Source organism: Maylandia zebra, linkage group LG20, assembly GCF_041146795.1.
Source record: "Maylandia zebra isolate NMK-2024a linkage group LG20, Mzebra_GT3a, whole genome shotgun sequence".
Taxonomy (NCBI): domain Eukaryota; kingdom Metazoa; phylum Chordata; class Actinopteri; order Cichliformes; family Cichlidae; genus Maylandia; species Maylandia zebra.
In genome coordinates, this window is record NC_135186.1 from 29,261,409 (window position 1) to 29,281,220 (window position 19,812).

General features: G+C 38.3%; 1 protein-coding gene across 1 annotated transcript; it reads right to left on the reverse strand.

Moving 5' to 3' along the window:
* Nucleotides 1–6,658: 6,658 nt before the first annotated feature.
* Nucleotides 6,659–16,410, reverse strand: tuba5 (tubulin alpha 5). The gene is made up of 5 exons (XM_004546425.5): nucleotides 16,212–16,410; nucleotides 14,291–14,516; nucleotides 12,226–12,374; nucleotides 9,294–9,974; nucleotides 6,659–7,101 (listed from the first exon to the last, which is right to left on the reverse strand). Exons 1-5 carry the CDS (start codon nucleotides 16,212–16,214, stop codon nucleotides 6,811–6,813), a joined length of 1,350 nt encoding a protein of 449 aa, XP_004546482.2. The 5' UTR covers nucleotides 16,215–16,410; the 3' UTR covers nucleotides 6,659–6,810.
* Between the last annotated feature and the right edge of the window lie 3,402 nt (nucleotides 16,411–19,812).

Sequence of the window (19,812 nt, forward strand, 5' to 3'; positions counted from 1 at the left end):
TCCACTCACAGTGAGGAGAATGTTCCAAGGCAGTGAGCAGTGAGCACTTCCGCTCGAAAAACTAGACACCACGCAGCTCTTATCTATGCATGTGTAAATTCTCTGTTTCTGCGGTTAAATCGACGTATTAATCAGTAACTACTGAAGGAATACAGTTTACAGCGTGTCCTGTAATGTGATATCTTAAATTACGCAGGACTTTACAGACAGAAATCATAGTTTTATTTATTTATTTTTTTCATATCCTCATGTTTTGTAACTGTACCCTGGAACAGGATATACTCCACTTTAACGTGGGGCTGATTCGAAATTAGGCCACTTGGAAATTTCGTTTTAATTCAGTTTTCACAACACAACACTCTCTTTTTTAGCGTAAGACAAGACCCTACAATATCAGAAACACAACCCCAACAATCAAAGTATCCCCTAAGAGCAAGCACTTGGCAACTGTGGGGAGGAAGAGCTCTCTTTTTAACAGAAAAAGATCCCCAGAAGACTGTCCTTAGCCAAGGGCAACATCTGCCATGACTGTTTGTGGTATGAGGGTAAAGAGAAGACAAAAAAGAGGATAACAGAGCATGCTGCAATAATTAAAAATAAAAAATCAAAAATCAATAAAGTTCACACCAATCCTACAATTCTTGCCACTCACAAACAACAGATAAGGACTCATGTTAAATTTCACATACATAAAGGTGCATATCAATGCAACAGCATCGGCAAATTCTTTAAGCTGCTGGCCCTGTCAACACTAACAGAAAACAGGGGGAAAAAACTATATATTACTTATAACACCATAAGAAAGGGATCATTGAGGATCACCTGATCTAGACCAAACTATAAGGTTCATCAGAAAGAAATGTTTTAAGATTATTCTTAAAAGTAGAAAGGCTGTCTTTCTCTTGAACCCAAAATTGGAGCTCTGTTGGACTAATCTGGTAATAATATTTCAGAATTTATATTTAATGTGAAGGATTTTAAATTAAATTCAAAATTTTACAAAAAGCCAGTGAAGAGAAGCTATACGGGAGAACTATGTAGATACGAAGTGTATGCCACCTTGTGAAAAAGATAATTAATTAAATAGTAACGACTATATAACTAGATGGGGATTCACAGTGTAGGTATATGAAAATGTTTAATTCATTTCTAGAAAAAGGAAGTAACTAACTTCAGTATTTTGTAAGTGTGATGTGTTTTAGGCTTACTTACTTACTTCACAGTAACACGTCGTTTGTACTGCGCTAAAAACCAGAGGTACTGTCTTATTAATTATTTAATTACTTGCAGATCAAATTACAATATAATCATCAAATAAAGTGACATACATGCATTCATAGAATGAGTAAAAACTAATGATTTAACTCATTTAAGGAGCTTGGAAAGAAGCCCAGTCACCTTCTTTCCAGTCTTCTTAGACCACCATGACCTGGATGACTGAGAACTACACAGACAATGATTCAACTCCTAACCATCAATAAAAACACGTTCCTTTGTCATTGTGGCATTTGAATATCTTTAATTCCTCTTTTGAATGTTTTCTCACTAATTATGTAAAAAGAAATTTCAGAAACAAATTTCAGAAAAATTTGCATTACCTTTTGCCTTTTAATTAAAACATGTTACACAATTTCAAATGCAAATTCAATCATTTTCATAGCTTATTCAGTATAATGAAAGTTTCTTGTCATGTAAAGCTTTAAGCTTGCCACATTTTGATATCTACACTTTTACCTTACGAACACACATTTTACTCGCCTAATTCTACATAGTTTCGTTTTATTTATAAATACAGAACCAGGTTGAGGGAGGGGCAGCCAGTTTAACACAGGACAAAAGAAACTTTGGAGGACTGGACCCCGCCCACATGATGGCGTAATGGCCTACTGCCGGAATGGCCAACACGTGGCCCAGGGACCACAAACTGTTCACCAAAGGCACCAATTTGGCAGTGAAATCTATATTTAGGTAAATAAAGTGTTTTCTATTCCTTGTGCAATATCAGTATTATGCAGGTGAAAACAGATGAAGCAGGCTGTGTAAATCATAAAGGTGTAAAAACACTGTTGTAATCAAGAGTAGGGTTTTGTAAATAAATAACTCAGAAGACGTTTTGTTCCATGATGGGGTAAGATATTTGGCACTAAAACATGAAATAAATACATAATCTATCCCGGTCAGCCAAAAGTTAAGGTTAAAAGTATTTCTCAATACAGCTGAGACATCTCAGGCTGCACGTCATGTGCATTGTACATGGATTGGTCATTAAACAAGACAAATATATGTTTTAGTTGGACTCCTTAATTCTGAAAAGCTTGTGTTTTTGCCACTACTGAGTCAAACCTCTCAGTGTTCACAAGAAATAACACCATCTGATTTCTGTGGATTTCTCCAAAGGCAGTTTAAGTATAAGCTTTTAAGGTCAATATTTCACAATTGTTTGCAACTAATATCTGTTTAAAATGGACATTATTATGTCATGGTCTTGTCTGACCCAACTTAATTTAAATGACTTTGGATGCCTCTAGCTGGCAGCCACCATGCATCTGCTCCACAGGCTCAAAATCCTAGCTAACGCCAAAAAGTGAAACGACTCTTTACTTTTTCTACTTCAGCGTCAGCCTGTAACAGCTGGCAGCGAATTGCGGGTAATATCAAACGAATTTCATGCTTCCAATTATAATAAAAACACAATATAATGAAGTTGTGCGTTAAACGCCTTTCTTCTTTACTGAGTGACTTATGTTTATGCTTGCGCGGAGGGATACGTGCAGGTGACACTTTTAACGGCTGCCCGGACTCGTTGTTTAAATAGACACTGAGCGCAGTTTGATTAGATGTATCTCATAAAACATCTGCTTCTTTCTTTCTTTCTTTTTGTTTTTGCCATGAATAGTAGTTATTATCAGTTAACTTCCACACAAAGTGGAGTAAACAGTTAAATAAATAAAGAAAATGCAATATATATTTTGTTTTACCAAACAATAGTAAAACTTGCCCCAGTTTTTCTGTGGATTTAGGCTGTCTCATAATCCCAAACTGACTCCATGATGTTGGGATCACTGCTCTGTGGGGACCAGTGCCATCTGTGGCTCTTTGTCTTTCAGTTTACTGATTATTCATCCTGGATCTGGCTGTGTGCATTGAAGTAATGGCAGCTTTAATTTTGCCCACCTCACTTACTGTACTGTTTGTCAGATAAGAATCTAAACATCCAAGAGTGCATTTGCACAGCACTGTGTGTACTAATCAGAGGCAGCTGCTGTAATAAACTGGCTAACAGCTGCTACCTTACACTTAACCCTAACACTTCCTAAGAAGATGAAACTGCTATTTTAATAGAGGAAACTGGTGGTTTTCATACTTTAGGCCAGGGGTGTCCAAACCTTTTGTCCAATAGTGCCATATTTATTCATGGGGATATCACCCAGGGGCCAATAATCTTTCTCAATCGTTTTTTTCTTTTTGAGGTGTAAACATGTTTTTTTTTTAAAAACAAACAAACAAAAAAAACAACCAGGCATTTTCATTAACACAAGAATAATGGTGACAAAATAAAACTACTTTTGATTCACATATGGACGGTAAAATAACACAAAGGTCAAGCTGTCTGAAATACATGAAACTTCAGTGAAGCTGCTGAATATCAGTGTCTCATGTTAATTGTAATCGATACGTACTTTTCTGTTGTTGTGTGAGTGTATAAAAGTGTTATACACCGATTGGTTGCATCTCATGGTGCTGACAACATGAGGTAAACAAAGAAATTGCACTTTATTAATTCTGTTTGTGGCGGGCCATAAATAATGCATTTGAGGTAGGCACTGGATTTTGGACATGTCTGCTCTAGGCATTTGAGTTTAACAACAAGTCAAAAAAGGGAGCTTGCAGGATATCGATTTCTGTGGATGTGATATAAGGCCAGTTTTAAGAAGAAATAAGATTAAACAAAGAGAAATAGTGATATTTTTACTGAGCACATCTGAAGGGAGATTAAAAAACAGTTTGCACATGGAAACAAAACAAGCAACAACACTGAGACCAGTGTACACAGGCTATAGTTGCCTGTTAACCCTATTTATGTGAAAATAGAGTATATTTGATTAACATAAAAACAAACACTTATTAACATGAACCAGGCCACCCGTAACCCACTTAGGGGGGTTAGATGTTAGATTAATGCTAAATTGAAACTGCATGTATGAAATTCACTTAAAATAACTTAAAACGTGCTCGTGAGGAATGGCTGAGCAGTAAATACAAAAGATGTAGTGGCATCTTTTTATTTCCCTTTTTCCTGATTAGTGCAGCGTGGTTATGTAAAGAAAACGTAAAGCTAATAAAAATCAAAATAACTGTAAATCTCAAACTTAAAAGGATCTGAAACAAAATAACTGAGGAAACACCTCTGCATCCGATTACATCCTATTTCAGTTGATTCCTTAGAAGTACAGCTGCCGTGGCCTACTTACCAACATCACCTGATACAGTGAATCTGGAGGGGAGCTGCAGGTCCAGCCTGCGCTCACGGTAACCCGTTCCAAACCAGAGAATGCCATTTAATTACTAAATTGGCTTACAGCAGTGTTTACATGATTGTTCAGAGATAATTATAATAAGCAAAGAGTGGAGAAACATATCTGAAGAGAAACCTCACAGAATATCTTTCCGTCCTCCGTAACAAACCTGACACATTTTCACAGGAACCAGACCAATAAAGACTCCAGATGAGGTCCAAAAGGACCCAGGACCTGTCAAAGCAGAGACTGGTTTGGGTCCAAAGCAAAGGAAATTCATTTTTAATTTGTAACAAAGCTAGGTTACAGTTACTGGGTGTGAAATGTGGAATTGCATTCATTGCATTCTTTTAAATGTCCACCAGGAGGTGATATCTTTGGCTGCAAAAAGCTTTCCAGTCCTATGGAAGTCTATGGGAAAATTGGGACAGGATCAGAAAGGAATACATCAGAGGGAAAGCTCAGGCCGAGCAGTTTGGAGACAAAGTTTGGGAAGCAAGGCTTGGACATGTGCAGAGGAGGGATAGTGGATTTATGAATATGAAGCTACCAGGCAGGAAAACCGTGGAGAAGATTCACAGATGTAGTGAAGGAGAACAAGAAGAGGTGTGACGGAGGATGATACTGTTGCAGATCAGTTTAGCAGCTGAAAGAAGAAGCTTCCCTGATACATCTGACTTTACTGTCTTGTCTTTGTTTTACTTCCTGTTCTGAAATCTTGTTTCTGCCCATAGAAACTTTAACTAAGAAATCAGATTATCCATTCTAGTGTTTAACACTGAAAATTGTCCAAGATTCGAGCACTTTCACAATTGAAAGCTGTTCCACCTCCCGCCTTTGTCATGACACTGTGAGAGTGTTTTAACAGAAATGTAGACAAGAATTTAGTCGTCAACACCTGTGGAGCAACTCATGGCATCACTGCATGGGCCACCTATGTATTTATTTTCAATGGGAATTATTATACAGTTTCTCCTGTTCTGTTATCCTGTTACAATGGTGAATGCCTGTATTAACACGGCTGAAGTTTGGAATAATGATGTCATTGTATAAATAACTGTATTCAAGCTTCACACTGCTGTAAACACTATTTTGTAAAAAAAAAAGTTTCTGTTTTTGGCTCTCCATGATATCCCTGAGAGGCAATAGTTCTAATATGGTCATGTAAGCACACATCTTCCCTTCAAAGCTGCTATTTAACAAGGATCCGCACATCAATTAAATTCAATTTTACTTATATAGCACCAAATTACAATAGATGCCCCAGAGCACTTAATGATGTAATGAAAACACAAGAAAGTAGTTGCTTTTAAGGGATACAGCAGGGAGCCAAAAAGTTTTAAATAAGGATTATTTTGGTCTGTGAACAATACAAAGCTATTCTAGCAGATAAAAATAAAAATATGTTGATAGAATTGAGCATAACACTCGGTGAAAACTCAAGCAAGACATACTGGAGATGAGGGTGACATGTCCTAGTGATCTTCAGTCATATTTTTGTATGCTGTATAGTTTCTGGAACACCACAACACCTTGTTGACCATTTTGCTGCATGTTGCTCTGCACGGTGTTTGACTGGCTGCTATTCGCAGTCAAACGACACATCTCAGGAGGACATGCAGCCAAACGAGAGGAAGCTGTTATTTTTAGTGGGTGGTGAAGCGGTTAGCAAAGGTGCTTCAAAGCAAGAAGGTTCTGGGTTCAAACCTGGGGGACGGCTGAGTTTGGTTGCGTATGCATGTTCTATCTGTGCCTGCGTGGGTTTCCTCTCGGTACTCCTGCTTCCTCCAACAGTCTAAAGACTTGCACGTCAGGTGAATTGGTGATTTTAAATTTGAGTGTGGTTGTCCTGTGTGTAATACAATTCCCACCTAAAGGCAGCTAGGATAAGTCCCAGCGTACATAGAAGAAAATGAGTGAAATAGTAACCTGCTATTTGATTAATAGGCTCTTCTTATTAGTCATAGGTAACGTTTGACACCAGTGGCTTGCGTGAAGTGTAGATGCAGACAGGAAATATGAGCAGGAGGGGGGTGGAAAGGCTTGCATCAAAGACCCCTTGGCCTGATTTGTAAGGGGGTCACATGTGGTTATCTGGCACCATCTTAGACCACCGAGTCTCTGACAAGTTTCACACAGAATATGCAAAGACAAAATTTATTCAGAGCACAATTCAAATACAACTTAGCTCACATAAAAATGGCATTACAAGAAAGGCACTGAGAAATGCATCGCTTTGGTTATTTAGGATTAAATAACAGCTTTGCTGTCACAGATTTAGGCCTTACAAATTTCAGTATTCTTCGTCGTTTTCAGAGTCGGGGTTCATTCGGCCCAACTCCTCGTAATCTTTCTCCAAACAAGCCAGGTCCTCTCTGGCCTCTGCAAACTCTCCCTCCTCCATGCCCTCACCCACGTACCAGTGGACGAATGCACGCTTGGCGTACATCAGGTCAAATTTGTGGTCAAGACGAGACCAGGCTTCTGCAATAGCAGTGGTGTTGCTCAGCATGCATACAGCCCTCTGGACCTTGGCCAGGTCTCCACCAGGAACTGCAGTTGGAGGCTGGTAATTAATGCCGACCTGTAAAGACAAAGTTAAAAGTCAGAAACATGACGTATTTTAAACACAACCCAGCAACTACTAAATATGTTTTCCCTGACCGACTGGCAAATGGCTGCAGGAAGTTGCAGTTATGATTGATTTCAGCAGTCAGCCATTTTTGGCATGAAAGATACCGACTTGTCTGCAAACAGTCACCAACTAATCATCAAACGGTAGTGAAAACTGAAAAAGTGAGATGCAAACCAGAAATGGAGAATGTTCACCTGTAATGTAAAAAGACGTGTTTTACTTGCTACACATGTTCTCTAGTGATGCCTGATTTCATGGGGTCAGTGACTGATTTCCTGGCCTGTGTGACTACTGATTACATCTGACATCATTAGCCATTTCTAGGTTTAAATGCTCCTTCGCAGACACTGAGGAACCACTTAGGGTTAAAACAGTCAAAATTCTCTACCCTGTTCTTTCGGGTGTTAAAGATTAACATCCAGGCAGCCATGGAAAGTGGATTTATGAGGCTTAGTCGAATAGTTTACACATTTGCCTAACAGTTAAATTCTGGGAGGAGACACAAATCCTGTTAGTTGAAGGGAACCAAACATAAAAATCTGCCAGATTATGGCACTTGCTATGGTGAATAAGGCAGTAGTGGGAAGTAGCTCTGAGGAGTTTGCAGAGGTGGTAGGTACCATAGTACAAATACTTCTTTACTGTGCTTAAGTACAATTTTCAGTTTTCTGTTTTTTACTTGAGTATTTATTTTTCACACAACTTTGTACTTTTTCTCCGTACATTTTAAGACCAATAACTGTACTTTCCACTCTTTACATTTTCAAAACAGGCTTCTCATTTTTGGTTTAAGACATTTGAGGGGAGTTATTATTTCACATCTAGCCTTTAAACATCAGACCTGTTTGAGCAGTAACAGTAAAAATGAAAGGCAATCCTAATGGTCTATCAATCACTGGGGGTTATTGCATACAAAAAGATGAAAGGTACATAACTTATAGCGCCATAGCCATTTTAAGCAGCTGTACCTAACTTCATTTATAGGTAAGAACTGTTCAGTGGTATTTGATAAACTGGAAAGCTAAAGCTTACATGCAAGTCCTCATTGGATAACTTCACATCATGTACATAGTGGATCTACACACGATGTGAAGTTATGTGTTTTTTTCATGTGGAACGCCCTGCAAAACAAACTAAGGTAGACTAACTATGTTAAAGGTTGCATTAAAACACTCAGCAATTTAATGCAGAATAAACAGGTTTGCTTGCCTCACTGTAATGAACTCACAGTAAACCAGTGTGATGGACTGGTGTATAATGACTGTGGTGTTCATGAACTTTGCTAATGGAGCATCTTTCATGAACAGAGTTAGGAAACATTAAGTATAGTAGAGATGAATTTGGATTTAACCTGATGATGCTTAGATTCATTCAATGAATTGCACATTAATATCAACTGTTTACCATCTAGTACAAATACAGCATAAAAAGTATACTGTCTGTATACTAGACAGCATACTGTTTATCCTGTCTAGTATACAGACAATATAAACAGTATACTGTCAAGGCAGTATGTCATGATAGCCTGTGAAACATCCGCTTACATCTTGTTGAATTCAGCTGTGTAAATCCACAAAGAGCAGTAAACCTCAGAGTAGCAGAGCAGGTCAGCTGATCACAGCTTGTACATATAGACAACCTATTGGAGCTCACAATAGAAATCATTATGAGTTGTGTTTCTTTTCGTCATGCTAATCCACAGGATGGAATGGAAGGAAGAAGACACTGAAAACCTCAGTCAAGAGCACCTCTGAGGTGATCCATCCACAATGCTACGTTAGTTGTTAACATGTTGCTGTGCAGTTTGGATTACTCTGTATGAAAAAGCTCTAAAACTAAGGTTAATGTCCACATGGCCATCTTAGCTTTTTCTGATGACTTTATGTGTTCAATTACTGATTTCTGGTCACATTAAATAAAATATGATGTCCATTTTGTAAATTATGGACATCATTGAGGTCAGAATTGAGGACTCTTCAGGGTATGTTCACTGGCCGGTCAATTTCTAATTAAGATCAACCCCTTGCTCGCCATTTCCTGTTTTCAAACACCAAGATGTTAATGTGACATTGTTCAGCTTGAGGTTTCAAAACAGAACTTCATACCATCCATCTTTTGTAATGTCTCTGATGGCTACTAACCTTGAAGCCAGTGGGGCACCAATCAACAAACTGAATGGAGCGCCGGGTCTTGATATTTGCAATGGCAGCGTTCACATCCTTTGGGATGACATCGCCTCGGTACAGCATGCAGCACGCCATGTACTTGCCGTTACGAGGATCACACTTGACCATCTGGTTGGTCGGTTCAAAGCAAGCACTGGTAATTTCAGACACGGTCAGCTGCTCGTGGTACGCCTTCTCAGCAGAGATGATTGGTGAGTAAGTAACCAGAGGGAAGTGAATACGAGGAAATGGGACCAGGTTGGTCTGGAACTCCATCAGATCCACATTGAGGGCGCCATCAAAACGAAGGGAGGCTGTGATTGAGGAGACAATCTGACCAATCAGTCTGTTGAGGTTGATGTAACCAGGACTCTCAATGTCTATATTACGATGACAGATGTCGTAGATGGCCTCATTATCAACCATGAAGGCACAGTCGGAGTGCTCCAGGGTGGTGTGGGTGGTCAGGATGGCATTGTAGGGCTCCACCACTGCCGTGGACACTTTAGGAGCTGGGTAGATGGCAAACTCCAACTTGGATTTCTTGCCGTAATCGAGCGAAAGACGCTCCATTAGCAAAGAGGTGAAGCCAGAGCCGGTACCACCTCCAAAGCTGTGAAAGACGAGGAAACCCTGCAGGCCGGTGCACTGGTCGGTCTGACGAGACACAAGAGTTTTCAGTATTAAAGCAGCTAAAGCCAAATTTCATACAGTTTATCAAACAGGTAAGTAACCTTATTGATAGGGTGTTTCTTTCTGAAATTGTAGAGCCTTTTACTTTACATAATAAAGTATCTTGAGGTGACTGTATAAATAAAACTAAATTGAATTTTCATCATTTCTTTTTCACAACTGGTTCCATTTTTCCATTTCTTACAGGTTTCAGTTGTACCAAACCACGTGTGTATCAGTCTTGAGGACACCACAAGCCACTTTGCAGCATCTGCAGTTTTGATTATAGCAGCACAAGCAGAAGAAACAGCAGCCACGGCCTCCTGATGGAAATCACTATCAACCACCAAAACCAACTGCTTCCTACACGCACATGCCAGTTTCTGTTGAAGTTAAAATAAATTTTTAGCTTCTAGCTATCATTTGGAAACAGTTGCTATTGTGGGAGTTTATCTCCCTTAACAGACCAATCAGCATGCATTAGCTGATTTTATACAGGGCCAAACAGCTTCACTATAAGAAAAACTTGTGGTAACTAAACAACTTTAAAAAACTTTAAAGAAAAACAACTTTTTTAAAAAAAATTTAATGTGTTTATTGCCTAGAAGAAGGTATAAATGGTTCTTTAGTCATTTGCTCCTCTTCTTTCAGGGCTATTTCATGAGTGCCTGTAGACAGTTTCTGTACAATGGGATTAAAAGGCGGAGGAGAAAGTTCCCCCAAATCTCCTCTAGTTGTAGTTCATGTGGGAAAAGTAGCTCAGATACTGTTAATGAGCACTGAAGCAAGCCACCAGTCTGGTTATCTTGCAATATTTTCTTTTATTGCATTTCACTTTGATGCCTGAGTTTTTAAATTTCTTGGAATCTGCCAGTGTTAAGTCTTGATGCATGCTCAATCATCCAGGTAAGTAAATCTCCAAAAGTTGACTCTGTTCATCTGGACGTAGCGTTTTGTGGGAGAAACGTTTCATCACTCATCCAAGTGACTTCTTCAGTCTCAGCTGACTGCAGATTTCCCCAATCTTATAAACAGTACATTTGCATAATGACTGAAACCAGCCCATTGAAGGAACAAAGGGCTGGGAGGTCAGTTCCTTAATCTTAACTATGCAAATTCTCATGACCACTGATCAAAGCCCACTGATCAATGGCCTCTCCAGGATGTTCTGGACAGGGAGTCAAGGAGGCCATTTATGTGAAAAGGGAAAGACCATCTCTGAATCGAGGAGGGGGCCTAAGGGTACATCTTTCGCCATCTTACAATGCTGTGATTGCAGCCATTCACCAAATCTCTGTGAATGGTACTGATGGCCATTGATCAGTGGGCTTTGATCAGTGAGCTTTGGTCAGTTGTCTGTCGTTGGCTGCTTTCAGGTAGAAAGTGTACCAACCTGAAAATGATTAATAATAAACAAGTCTAAAATAAAATATTAACTGACTTTTTTTCATATTATGCTCATTTGCCTTATTCCTGTAACTTAATTTAGCATCACTCACATATCCGTCTGTTCAATATGTATCAAAACCCACCAACCTGTTAGCTTGCTATAGCCTAAAGGCTGAAAGTTTTATTACTGTAGTAAAACCAGTTCTTCTAAATTCTGCTAATTATTATTTTATACCGGTGCAAACAGGTTTTATGGGGTTGTGCCAAAGTTGGTGCAGCAGTTTCTTAAACACAAGCTACAACAAGCTATGCTGTGAGGTTAAGATGAGCAGGGAGGCGGGCCTGGGGTAACTGACGCCAGTAGCATTGGTATACTAGAGTTACCATCTCCTCATCTGATTCAAACCTAGAAAGGAAGCAGGATATTCCTTTAAGTGTCACATCAATTATGATGCTTCTCCTTATTCCATGTCATGTATTTGCTCTAACAATAGGAATACAGCTGCTGTTTGACAGGAGTCACCTTAAAGCGAGAAGAGCTTAAATGGTTTGTTTCTGAAAAGGCAACAGCACAAGATGAACAAGGGTTATTTTAAACTGTGAGTCTAGTAACACAGATAAACTATATAAAAAACCAACAACCAAAAAATCCAAAACGTTTTAAACTACAGTCACTAAACCTCAAAAAATAAAAATAAAAATGAATAACTAGAGAGAAAAAAAGAAAACTTAAATAAAAGGTCCAAATAATAAAAAGGGTTTAATAATAAAACTATTATAAGAGCACCATTACCCCTACTGATAAAGAAAATAGCAGAGCTTCTCTTTCATCTCTTTCATTACTAACCATTTTACGGATGCGCTCCATGACTCCATCAATGATTTCTTTCCCGACAGTGTAATGACCTCGAGCGTAGTTGTTGGCTGCATCTTCTTTTCCAGAGATCAGCTGCTCAGGGTGGAAGAGCTCCCTGTACTTTCCGACCCTCACTTCATCTGAAAGGAAAGATCTCATTCAGACCCGACTCATCTCCCCTTTAGGTCATGATCCTGGTTCTTAGCCCCTGAATTTTGAAGGGGTTCTTTTCTTTTACTTTGAATTGTTATTTAGCACTGTGTTTGGTCCATAGATTTATTATTAGATTTGAGTTTCACATTTTTGCTCAAGTGTGTTGATTAGCATTCTTTGGGTGTAGTCCCTTGTTTCCTAGCGTGCTGGTGTCTTATCTCAGTGTTCACCTGGTTTACTCTCCCCACTTCATTATCCTTGATTAAGTTCACCTGTTCCTTGTTACCGAGCTGTTTCTTCTCCCCTCATTAGCCCTCAGTGTATAAAAGCATGTGTATAAATAACCCCGCCTTTTGGTTCAAACTACACAATCCTGCATTCCTCAAAGTTTTCTTTTCATTGTTTTGTTTGTATTTTGTTTTTTCTTATTTTGGATGTGAACTGCTTTTTAGGGGTTTTTATCTTAATAAACAACTCACTCTTTTTTTTGTCTGGCGTTTGTTTGCACACTCCTCACCTTTTAACACATCAATATGGTAATCCCATCATTTTACTATATTTTACCAGTCAAGATCTAATCTAATGCAGTGAGGATGCAGGTGATAAAATGTAGACTTTACTCAAACGTGATACAGCGTGGAGCCATGAAGTTGACAAAATGTAGCAAGAGATAACCTGACAGGTCAAAAATATCAAATTATATTTTAACTTCACATATGAAGGTGCTTGCTTAAACTTTTAATCACATAAATAAATAAATAAATCTATAATATTTTACCAATCTGAAATAGGGAATACAGGACATTTCAGTTATTTATTATATTATAAAGTTGTCAAGTATGTTTCTGATTTGTGTAATCCACAAACTATATGTAAAAAATGTTTATGGCTACTATAGTGTTTTTTTTTTTTTTTTTAAATGCTTCAACATTGGGATTTAGTCCATTATACTGGGTTTGTGGAGTCTGGGGTTCATTGCTGTAGGGAGCCAAGGCTGGTTAGCAAGTTGAAATTATAAACTTTGCGTTCAGCACACAAACAAAAAGATCTGGAATTAGCATTGAGTAGACAAAATACTAGAATTTCATCAATCAAAACTGAAGCACAAACTTCTTCGACAGAGCATGTCACATTATTTTCCAGATAATTCTATCAAACTGCTCCAGCAATCACCAACAACACAAATACAACAAAGAGGTCCTGTTCAGTGGCTCAACAGATGAGTTGAGGCCTAGCAGGCAGGCATATCCACCACTGTACTGACTGCAGGAAGGGAGAAACTATCCCTACAGGCAAAATCTGTTCTTTATTCCTTTTCTTTTTTGGTTGTAAAATGCGCTTTTAAATGATATAAAGTTCTCTGTGGATTGACTCACCTCAAGTGGCCATTAGAGGAGCTGCAGCTTTTGACACTTGTGTTCATTTTTCAGCCCCAGAGGCTGCTGCTTGGGCTGGCTGTAGTGAAGGTCTGCTCCTTAACTATGTTACTTTTCATTATTTATCGACAGGTCATGTGGTTTTTTTGCAGAACCTTAGAGAAACTAAATTTGTGAAAGAAATATTTAATTTTAAGACCGTTCAGTGAAGGCTTAGTAAGCAGTTATATCAAATGAAACAATAAAAGTCTGGAAAAAGGTTGAGACATAATGGAAGAAAATGTTCTTTCCCTGCTCAAATCCACTGAATATTACCTTCCACATCCAGCTGTTTACATAATATCCATTCAATAAAAGGTGAAGGACTCACGACTGCACTTGTTGCCTGGATACCAGTCTTAACTGCCCATGGCTCATGTGGATTGAAATGCGTAACACTTGATACTTATGACCACAGATAATTGGACCCCAAATGATAATTAAAAAAATAAGGAGGGTAAAAAAAGCACATAATCAAAGCTGCTCACCAACCACAGTGGGCTCCAGGTCCACGTATATCGCTCGTGGAACGTGACGCCCAGAGCTCCCAGTGTTGAAGAAAGTGTTGAAAGGATCTTCTCGAGAGTTTGCTTCAGCTGGAGACTCCAGGAAGACGCCATCAGGCCCAACACCATGCTCCAGGCAGAAGAGCTCCCAGCAGGCATTTCCCATCTGGACACCTGCTTGGCCCACATGGATAGAGATGCACTCCCTCTGCACAGAAGATCAAGTTGGAAGCTTATCATAGACACAAAGTATAAATCAGCACAGTCACCAACTGGAAACATCATTCAGATTCACAAAAAAGGATCTTTAGAAGACAAGTTAACTATAAAACTGTACTTTTTTTGCCATGCTGGATGCATATTTGAAGTCAGACTCATTTCAGATAAAGGTGCTCAGCACAGTAGCAGACAATGAAAGTTTTCTTTTTTCTTTTTTTTTCTTTTTTTTTTTTTTACCAGAGAAACTTAATTAGGGTGTTTTTCTGCATAGAGGAATTTCTGGCAACACCCAAAGAGATTTTGTTCAGAGCCAAAGGAAAATTACTGGAAACTTTTTTAAAAACATTTTTGCTTAAATTTTACTCGAGTGGAATAAAAGGTTTATAAAATAATAAATGTATTGATGACAAAGCCCAAAATACCAAGAAAATGCATTCAAATCTCTCACATAGGTAAAAACAGACTTGTTTCCTTTACTGTTGTGAAACCACAGATTTAAACTGGGAGCCAAACAGAAAAGGTCCTCAGTATTTAAATTTAATTATCACTGAATTAAAAAAGAAAAGAAAAGAAAAAAGTTTTACTTTGGAGAAAAATGCTTTAATCACATTTGATGTGATTTTTGTTTGTTTATTTTTCTTTATTTTGGAGGATTTATAAAAATGCAGGCAGAATGTTCAAGTGTCCATAAATCAAAATATGACAATGATTATTTGATGAGTTGCTTAAACTTGATTCTTCAAAATATAAAGAAATGCTAAAAGAAGTCGAGTTACTCTAATTCAGACACATAAACTGAAGATGTAAAATCCTAACTTAAGCTAAAAAGAAACACCTGTAAGAAAAGAAAAACATTAATGAAGAGATACTATGTAAGTATATAAAAATAAATGAAATTGCTCAATTTTAAATTATGCTGAAAGTAAAATATGTAAAATAATCCACTTATTTAAAAATCAAATAATATTTAAAGTAATTAGATTTCATAATTTGGCTTAGAATTTTACTTTCGCACTGCAGTTAAGAGCTCAGAGCACAAACATCTCCTAATACACTCTCTTTTGTGCTGTGTCTGTGCCCTTTGTCTGTCTATTGTTAGGTGTAAACAATACTGAAAAACAGGCCACACTCATTTCAACACTTCACTGGTGCATCTTCCAAAATCTTCCAGTCGTGTTTCAGCATGTTGAAAATTTCAGCTCGTTTTACCCAGAGGCAGAACATCCCCTTAGATGGTTTTTCACTGTTGAGTGACAGTTTTTAAGTTATAGGGAGACAATAGAGAACATGAATGCTAAAACATGCGCAGCAAATCTTAAATATGAACCAATAAATAGGCTACAAACTGCAGATTAAACCACCTAATAGGAAGAACAAAAGAAAACTGGAAGATCATGAGCAAAATTATGACACATCCAGGTCCAAGCACTCAATGTAGGTTTGAATTAAAAAGGGAAAAAAGGTCCCTTTTTTCGAGAAACATTAAAAATATACCAAAGTGTATTTACTTGCACTTTCTTCAGGGTATAGGCCCTTAAAATATGATTAAAGAATAATGTGAGCAACAGAACAAATTTATTCAGTGCAGACTGCGTGTGCAGAGCGGAGGTCATTGAGGAAAAAGTGATTTTTATGTATTAAAAACCAAACATTAAAGTTTCTAGATTTCCAGAGATTCCCTTACCATGTTGCTTCAGACGATTTTAAAAGCAACTTCTGTTGTGGAGTATCTGAAGTTTAGCGTCTGTCAGTGAGGCTCTGGACAGACACAGACTGCGTAATTCCTCTGCCGCGTCCCGGGACGAGTAACGTGTCTCCACCAGCACAGCTCGGTTCTGTCCCGCGTGCTGCTCGCCGCTCTTTATACATGTAGACGCCTCTCAGTTGGGTCTGTCTGAAGGTGCTGATTCAGGGCTTTGGGAGGAGGGAGAAGACTGATGTACGGAGGGAGGGATGAAAGCTTTCCTCCCCCATTAAGCCAGTTCTGCCTCAAAATGTTGTTTTAGACACTTTTCTGGCTTGTTGTTACTTGTATGCATTAGAAGAAACGGCATTTGGACAGAAAATCAGACACACTTGTCATCTTTGACAAGTTTGTTCACATTTTCCCTCTTGGTAGAGCAAAACCTGACTACAAACAACTCTCCGTTTTATAAAGTTATACAATTTTCTTTTGTTTTCAGCTCGTTGGCTCCTTTGTTTAGCAGAATGAAAAAAAGGAATAGACATTAAAGTGTACTTTCAAATTCTACTGAAGGAAAACAGTGATCAAAAATATAATGCATGCATAATAATGCATGTGTTGGCTACATTATAAAACTGTTGGGTTGTTACATTTTCTGGAGTCAAGGAGCAGCTATTTAACCCCTTTAAAGGGTCAGATGATAAATATGAGTAGTCTAAAGATTGGTTTAGAGAAAAGAACATACAGGTCTGTCAATCATTTTCCCCTTTTGACCTGAAAACAAACATTTAAAACAATTTAAGAGGGAAAAATCTTTTTGGTTATACTGCTGAATTTAACCTGGTAAACCTTCAGTAAGTAGTAGCCACCTGCTGATAAACAAATACACTTGGTTTACTGACCATCAGCAGGTGCGAGTACCACCATAAAAGCAGAAGGCTGGCGGTTTACTGGTCGGGAGCATTCAGGTGTGGGTTAACACAATGTCAAAGAAGAGAGACACAAGCAATGATCTGAAAAAAAGAAACTGTTGCTACACATCAATCTGGAAAGTTTTCAAGGTCATTTCTGAACAGTTTGAAGTGAATCAGATTATTCATAACTGGAAAATGAGGCAGTTGCCAGAGTGGACATCCCAGGAAGTTTAACTGTAACTGTAACAAACATGGCTTGTTTGGAAGGATTGTGAAGAGAAATGCAGAAGTTTAGCAAAATTCTTGTTTAAAAAAAACATAGCTTGGTGACCTGTGTGTATTTTCAGTGATTTGAACAAAGCTTTCAGACTTTTCAACCATTAATATCTATGCACGCTTACAGATTTACACACACTGTTTGGGATACGCAAACAAAATCTCTGCACAGATCGAAATACACACATGTTGTTTAAGATACACAAGCATACGGTTTCGCTACAATAATGGCCTGAAAAAGGCTGTTCGTCTAAAAGGAACATGGCAGCACAGCTTGCAAAGGTATTTTCGAGCAAAACAAGTCTTCTGGAAAAACGTCCTCTGGACATATGAGACGAAAGTGGAGATGTTTGGCCATAATGCACAATGACACATTTGGCAAAAACCCAACACAGCATATCAGCACAAACATCTCGTACCAACTGTCAGCACAAAAGTGGAGGGGTGACGATTTCAGGCTTGTTGTGCAGCCACGGGACACCTTGAAATCACTGAGTTGAGCATTAACTCTTCTGTATACCAAAGTAGTCAAGAATAAAATTCGAGGCTATCTGTCCACATAGTTAAAAGTTGTATTGAAATTGTTTGCAACAAGACAATCATCCCAAGCACATGAGCAAAACTACAACAGAATATCTTAAAAAAGGAAAAGAAACCTCAAAGCAAACTTCAAACTGAAATGCTGTGGTGGGACCATAAGAGAGCCGTGCATAAACAAATACCTGCAAACCTCAATGAACTGAAACAATTTTGTAAAGAAGGGTGGGACAAAATTCCTCCACAACGATGTGAAAGACTGATAAGGTCATACAGAAAACAATTACTTTAAGTTATTCCTGCTAAAGGTGGTTCTACTAGCTTCTGAGTCATGGAGTGTACTTTTCTAAGAATTGCACAGAACCCTGTGAAAAATGTATTTTTCACATAATCGTACATGAGTCAATTCAATATGGAGGAGTTAAAGAATGCTAAATTTTGCCTCTGAAAACATGAGAATCCCAAGAAACATAATTTTTCTGCACTGTCTGTGACATAAAATATTTAGTATTTTGCATACATGAAGAACCTTAAGAATATCAGCATGTATTGCAAAAATATTAAACTTGAAAACATATTTGATTTATTACTCAGGTTTGCATTTACATACATTTTCTGTTGAAGATCTCTACAAGAGAGTATCTTTCTCGCATTTGTGCCATGAAATCTAATATTTCTCTTTTATTAAAAAACCTGTTGGAATGATCCTGTGTCATCATTTGCTGGTTTTGAAAGGCAGTCTTTCACCAGTATCCGATTGCTCTGTTTAGCATTCATCAAATCAAAGCTTCAGATATCTGTCAGATAGCATTTCCTTTCTGGAATAAAGGTACTTAGTGGTGGGAAAAGCACCCATTGTTAGAGATATTACCAGAATTACATTTGGTGAATGCGAGTCTGAAACTCCCCCAAAGGGAGACTGTCTTAATTAGTTTTAGTTCTTAATTGTCTTAATTATTAGCTTGACATTTCCACTTTGTAACTTTTTAACTCCACAATTTTTCTTTTTTAATGTATTATTTGACATTTTTAGTTAAAATGATCAATAATTAACAGTAAAATGCTGTTATTGTGTTCATGCTAGGCTAGGCTTATTTATTTATTTATTACCAGACTTTTACTTGCACACATAGTTGCAGTGTATAACAAAAAGTCACACATTATATTCTAGAGCAATAACTACTGTATAATATCAAAGCCTGGGTGAACAGGGGTGCCGAAGGAGCTGCAGCAGCCCCTGGCTGATTGTAGAGGACCTGCAAGTCCCCAGATACAGCTGGGTCGTGTTTAATTGAATTGTGTCAGTTATTTATTTTTAATTTGTAATTCAGTCCCACCATGGACATTAGTCTATTATTAATCATTAGTCAGTGATGCAATGCTGTCACAGGCCAGAAGGCCAGTATTTGGGAATGGACTCAAAAGCAGTTTGAAGTAGGCCCACACTGTAGGTGGTGTTGGGACCTGTCCATTAAAGAACGGATTATGGTCTTACTGGAGGAAGTGAGGAGACCAGTATCAACGTCCAAAGCTATGTGGGACCAGGGTTTGTGAGATGTGGCTAGGGGTTGGTGCAAACCTGAGGGTTAAAGGGAGTTATTCTTCCTGCATGCACAGATGGAACATGCTGCTACATAATCTTTAACATACTTTTCTAGAGTGAGAAAGGAAGGCACGAGATGAAGCTTACCTTGGGGCCCGCATTTGGGGGCTCCAGAATTGGAGGAGTCAACTATAAACTGTTTCTTCATGTTGAGGTTAACCAGGGCAGATGCAGAGGTGAACAGCTGCTTTAATTTTTTGAAGGCTGACTTGGCTTCTGGGGACCAAACTAAAGGAGTCTTGGTGGAGGTGAGTGAGTGTTGCGGATACCT

Excerpts from the sequence above, each read along its gene's own strand:
- tuba5 (XM_004546425.5), bottom strand. Across the intron at positions 12,375-14,290 it reads CCTGGAGCCCACTGTGGTTG|ATGAAGTGAGGGTCGGAAAG; the intron begins GTGAGCAGCTTT and ends CTTTCCTTTCAG. Across the intron at positions 7,102-9,293 it reads GGTGCCCCACTGGCTTCAAG|GTCGGCATTAATTACCAGCC; the intron begins GTTAGTAGCCAT and ends TTGTCTTTACAG.